This window comes from Saprolegnia diclina (assembly GCF_000281045.1).
Source record: "Saprolegnia diclina VS20 unplaced genomic scaffold supercont1.258, whole genome shotgun sequence".
Taxonomy (NCBI): Eukaryota; Oomycota; class Saprolegniomycetes; order Saprolegniales; family Saprolegniaceae; genus Saprolegnia; species Saprolegnia diclina.
The window spans coordinates 1-5005 of NW_008246325.1; the positions used below are offsets into that span (position 1 = coordinate 1).

General features: G+C 56.7%; 4 protein-coding genes across 4 annotated transcripts; 1 reads left to right on the forward strand and 3 right to left on the reverse strand.

The window, feature by feature from the left end:
- Positions 1 to 79: 79 nt before the first annotated feature.
- On the reverse strand, positions 80 to 442 carry SDRG_17306 (hypothetical protein; the record flags this gene model as incomplete). Its single annotated transcript, XM_008623547.1, has 1 exon — positions 80 to 442. One exon carries the CDS (start codon positions 440 to 442, stop codon positions 80 to 82), a length of 363 nt encoding a protein of 120 aa, XP_008621769.1.
- Positions 443 to 445: 3 nt separating this feature from the next.
- Positions 446 to 1426, reverse strand: SDRG_17307 (hypothetical protein; the record flags this gene model as incomplete). The annotated part of the gene is made up of 3 exons (XM_008623548.1): positions 446 to 748; positions 808 to 1027; positions 1086 to 1426. The coding sequence occupies 3 exons, from the start codon at positions 1424 to 1426 to the stop codon at positions 446 to 448; spliced, it is 864 nt and encodes a 287-aa protein (XP_008621770.1).
- Positions 1427 to 2016: 590 nt separating this feature from the next.
- SDRG_17308 (hypothetical protein) lies at positions 2017 to 3346 on the reverse strand (the record flags this gene model as incomplete). Its single annotated transcript, XM_008623549.1, has 3 exons — positions 2017 to 2664; positions 2723 to 2929; positions 2982 to 3346. Coding segments are annotated over 3 exons (1187 nt in total), but the record flags the coding sequence as incomplete, so codon positions are not given.
- Positions 3347 to 4655: 1309 nt separating this feature from the next.
- SDRG_17309 (hypothetical protein) lies at positions 4656 to 4875 on the forward strand (the record flags this gene model as incomplete). Its single annotated transcript, XM_008623550.1, has 1 exon — positions 4656 to 4875. A coding segment is annotated over exon 1 (213 nt), but the record flags the coding sequence as incomplete, so codon positions are not given.
- Positions 4876 to 5005: the final 130 nt, after the last annotated feature.

Consider the following 5005-nt stretch of genomic DNA (forward strand, 5'->3'; position numbering starts at 1 on the left):
TGTGTGTCGTGTTGTGGTCGATGTTCGAGTAGACCAAAAGGTCGATTTTACTACAAACGAGTACACAATGGATGATACGTTAGAAAATTATCGTGGCTGTCGCGTTGGTGGCATTGCCAAACACGGTTTGCGGCGCGTGCAGGGCCTTGAGGTCCATGACGCCGGCGCGCAAGAGGTTTTGGAGACTCCACCCGTCGCCGCGCCAGTCGGTCGCGTGCGTCTTCCAGCTCCAGTACGTCCAGCCCGCGTTGGCTTCGTGGAGCGCCTTGAGCGCGTTGGTCGAGTACCGGCGCATGTTGTTGGGGTTGCGAAGGTCGTTGCGCACCAAGTCGCCGTGGGCCAAGCTCCACTCGCCAACAAAGACGCGCATGCCGCGGTGGGCTTTCCACTGCGTCATGTCGTTGGCGATCCAGCGCGGGCCTTCGGTGATGAGGCGCTCCATGGGTCAATTCTCAAAGCCCCAAATAAGATACTTGTGCCAATCGATCCAGTTGTTGCGGTGGGGTGGCAGCACGTTGGCCCACTTGTGTCCAAATGACTCGTACTGTTCACTCAAGAATGGCGACATGAGGAGGACGCAGTTGCCGCAAATCGACCGGAGACTCGGGTACGCACTGGTGTAGTAGAGCTTGAGTTTGGTTTCGTCCGTCGTGTGCACTTGCTTGGGATCGAACGTCGGCTCGTTCAAAAGCTCGAGACCGAGAAACGCCGGGCTAGCCGCATACCGGTTGACAAGGAATTGAGCGGTCTACATCAACATTGACGTTATGTCCATGATCTTGTGGACTGCAAATCGAGGTTTCGTACAGTGATGGTCACAAACACGTTGTTGGCGTTGTTTGTGAAGTGCGACTCGCCCTTGGTGACGGGCGAGCTGTTGTCGTTGCCGTTCTGGGACCCTTTGGCAGCGTGGATGTCGACGAGCACGGCCACATTGTGCGTGACGGCCCACTCGTTGATGAGGCGGTCGAGGTACGCCAAACTGCCCGGCGTAAACACGCGCCAGTCGTCCGTCCAGTCGACTAAGCTCCAGCGATTGCGTCACATTTACGAGAGAACGCACCATAGGGTCTTCGTAGATTCACCACCCGACGGGCACGCGCACCGTGTTGAGACCGTAGGACGCAATTTCCTTGATATCGTCCTCGGTGATCCAACTGTCGCGGTGCGCTTTGATGAGCGGGTCGGCGACCGCATGCCCCAACAGCTGCATCGCGGTGTACTCACCCCAGTCGCGCTTGTCGGCGGGCACTTGCCACCAAATCGGCGACGTTTGCGTCATAAAGTGTTCGATGATGAGCCACGCTCCGAGGTTGACACCGCGAGAGAGCACTGCGCCGGTGCGAATGTCGTCTTGCACATGCCGTGCCCACGCTTGGGCGATAGCTAGCAGCAGCAGTAGCAACACGAGAGGTCGCGCTCGCATGGCGATTTGAAAAATGCAAGATGCTGGCTGCACGCCTGTCGTCGACGGGCGTCTTCAAGGTTGCGCCGACGTGAGTGCTTGTGGTCGGCCGAGATCCGAGCTGGTGTAATCAACAATTTGCAGCGTCAGCGCAAATGCGCCCATACAAGGCGATAAGTTATAGAGCCAAACGATATACTTATAGAGCGACATAGCTAGATTGGTTGGCGAGTAGGGTTGAAGGTACCCACTGCGTTTACACCCTGGTGATGCGTGGGTCCCGCCTTCCGCGTACCAGACGTCGTACTACCCGCGAGTGCTGTATAGCGGCGCAGAGGGCTCAAGGATCTGTGCCATGTTGACACTGCGTGCGTCTCTGGTGGCGGTTGTTGAAAGACGGGCCGTGACGCCTCCGTCGGACAGGCTGCCCATCTGGTCCAGCGGTCGCTTGTCGTGCCAAAAATGATGCGGATCGCGGATTGGCTGCAAACGAGCCAATCGGTGCGCAGTGAGGCAGTGGGTTGCTCAGGACAGAGACTCTTCGCTTTCTACGAAGCGAAGCTCGCACAACGCCCAGCATGGTTTCATTGGGAGCCATAAGATTCGTTAAACGCAGAAATACTAAAGTTGAAATTTGTCTAGCATTACACAAAACCGTTCAACTTGATGATACCCTTCCTCAAAAGCGACTGCATGTTCCAGCCAAACGTCCTCCAGTCTGACGAGTCGATCTTCCAGCTCCAGTACGTCCAGCCGGCCTTGGCGTTGCTCATGGCCTGGAGCGCGCGGTTGGCGTATCTCGTCATCGTCGTCGCGTTGGAGAGGTCGACGAGAATGCCCTCCGCGGCGGCAAGGCTCCACTCGCCGACAAAGACGGGCGTCGGCCGCTTGCTCTGCCAGAGCGTAATGTCGTTCGTGATCCACTGCGTCCCGACGTTGATAATGTCGTTGACGTTCCAGTTCTCATAGCCCCAAATGAGGTACTTGTGCCAGTCGATCCAGTTGTTGCTCGCTGCCGGCAGTATGTTGGCCCACTCGTTCCCGAACGACTCGTACTGCTCGCTCAAGTACGGCGAGAGCATGATGACGCAGTCGGCACAAATGGCCCGGAGCTTGGTGTAGAGGTGCTTGTAGTAGAGCTTGACCTTGCTTCGGTCGATGTTGTAGACGCGGTCCGAGTAAACGGTGGGTTCGTTGAGCATTTCGAGACCGATGAACGCCGGACTGGCCTTGTACCGGTTCATGAGGAAGAGAGCCGACTACATTCCAATAGCGAGTTAGTACCTTCGAAGAGTCCTACATCAAAGGGATTGGTACCTGCATGGTGGCATAGACGTTCTCGGCGTCATCGGTGAAGTGGGACTCGCCGCTTATTGGCGGAGCGCTGTGGCCCTCGCCGTTCTGCGAGCCTTTGGCGGCGTGCATGCCAACGAGCACGGCGACGTTGGCTTTCGCAGCCCAGTTGTTGATGAGGTTGTCGAGGTACGCCAGACCGCCAGGCGAAAAGCTCTGCCACGCTGGGTCCTACCACGACAGGGGTCAGGCCTTCACTCGCCTGAGTCGCTCATCGGCGTACCTCCGGATCTTCGTAAATCCACCACCCGACCGGCACGCGCACTGTGTTGAGACCGTAGGACGCAATCTCCTGGATGTCGGCCTCGGTGATCCACGTATCTCGGTGGGCCTTGAAGAGCGGGTCGGCGACGGGTCGAGTGAGCGCGGTCACGGTCACATGCTCGCCAAGCTCGCGCTTCTCGGCCGAAACGTTTTGGAAAATGGGGCTGTTGGGCATCATAAAGTACTCGGTGACGAGCCACGCGCCGAGGTTGACGCCCCGCGCCTTGACCGCGCCGTTGCGGATGCTGGACGCGACGTGGGCCGACGCGAGAGCGGCCAGCAGCACCGTCGCGACCAGTAGTCGGAGGTGTGTCGAGTACATCCAAATGGCAAATGGCGAATGGCAGATCCGTCCAGGAGGGTTCGTTGCCGAAACATCTGCAACCTTGCCAGATGGCGCTGTGTCTTGTAGCTGTTGGTGGTGTGGGATTTACACGCGGCGACTGTGTGCCAACGGTGCGTCGATCGATTTTCAGTGAGTAATCTTGTCTCTACCAATATGCATCGTGTATGTAGGGTGCCGCTCTGGGGTTCTGGGGTGTAGCGTTGCACGCTCGCGATAGGCCGAGTGCGACGCGTTGCCATCTGTCAGGTAGCTATCAAGACTCTCGACACATCGATGTCGCGCGCAAAATTCGGAAGACTCATTACAAAAACAACATCGATGGCGCACGTGTGTGTGGCTGGTCCCGGATCGATGCCATCCCCGACCTATAGAAAAATGGAGTCGAGCGGATCTCGTGGCACCGTATACGACCTCCACATTACAACGCCAAGGTCCCTCACTGCTGATTAGTGCGTCTTTGCCAACGACTTGGATGCGAGTACGCTCTACCCACGCTGCTTTGACGGTATTCCCATCAGGTCGGCAACAAATGCAATCGGCTTTTGGATACGTGTAGGTTGGCGCAAAGGGGAACTCGACGGCATTTTGATCGACACGCGCCGACTTGGGCAAAAATGGTCACCGAGACGATTCCACTGGGTTATACAATACGAATTGATCATGTACTACATAATGTTCTTGTGTGGTGTTGTAGCTCGACTGCCAGCCGGGTATCGCAATAAAGCGCTCTACAGGCCTATGTTCGAGAGTCTAGTACAAGTAACGACAGCAGCGGTACGCCCCCGCACTTGAAAATCAAACGTAGAATCCATATAACAACAATTCTCAGCCTTCAAGATTGAGTCGTCGGTGTGGGTTCGTTGTGTCCTACACATGTTGGAGAGCCGGTTTCCTATCATTTGCGTGTGGACGGTTGAATGCGTTACACTGAGGTTAACGTGTGGACGGTGAGACCGGTCGGAACCGCCACGATCGTGTCCTATCCGTTCATGACGGCGAAAAGTCAGGCGTGCTACGTGCTCGGACGTCGTAAAGATGGCGCGGGTCACAGGTGATAGATTATGCTGATCGTACTTGACGTCTCCGGTCGTCACACCCCTTTTTGTGATAGGGTGGGCTGGGACAACTGCGTCCGAGCCTTGACGCAAAACTGATCCGTGAGCCTGCGCCAGATGGGACGTGACTGCACGGCTGAACGTTGCGCCTCCTCGCGGTAGCCAAAAATATTTCATTCGACAGTCGCACGACCGAATCTGGTCAGTTGGAGGCCACTTTTGAATTTGCACCAAAGTCATGAAGGCTGCATCTACCAGCTTGTTGTTGTTTGCGCTGAGTTTGCTCGCGACGGTCTCGGACGCCAAAGCGCCGGCGTGCGTCAACCTTGAGCAGAACGTCGACTACTACGGCAACGACATTGCGAGTGTCGTCGAGTCCAACTACCAAAAGTGCTGCACGTGGTGCCAGATCGTCGATGGCTGCAATGTGTACATCTGGAACAGCTACAATGGTGGCACGTGCTGGCTCAAGTCGAAGAAAGGGCCGTCTTCCACACAATGGGGGGCCTACGCCGGCTCGATCCCCAGCACTCCCATTTCGCCCCCAACGCTTCCGCCGACCACGGCTCCCACACCCACACC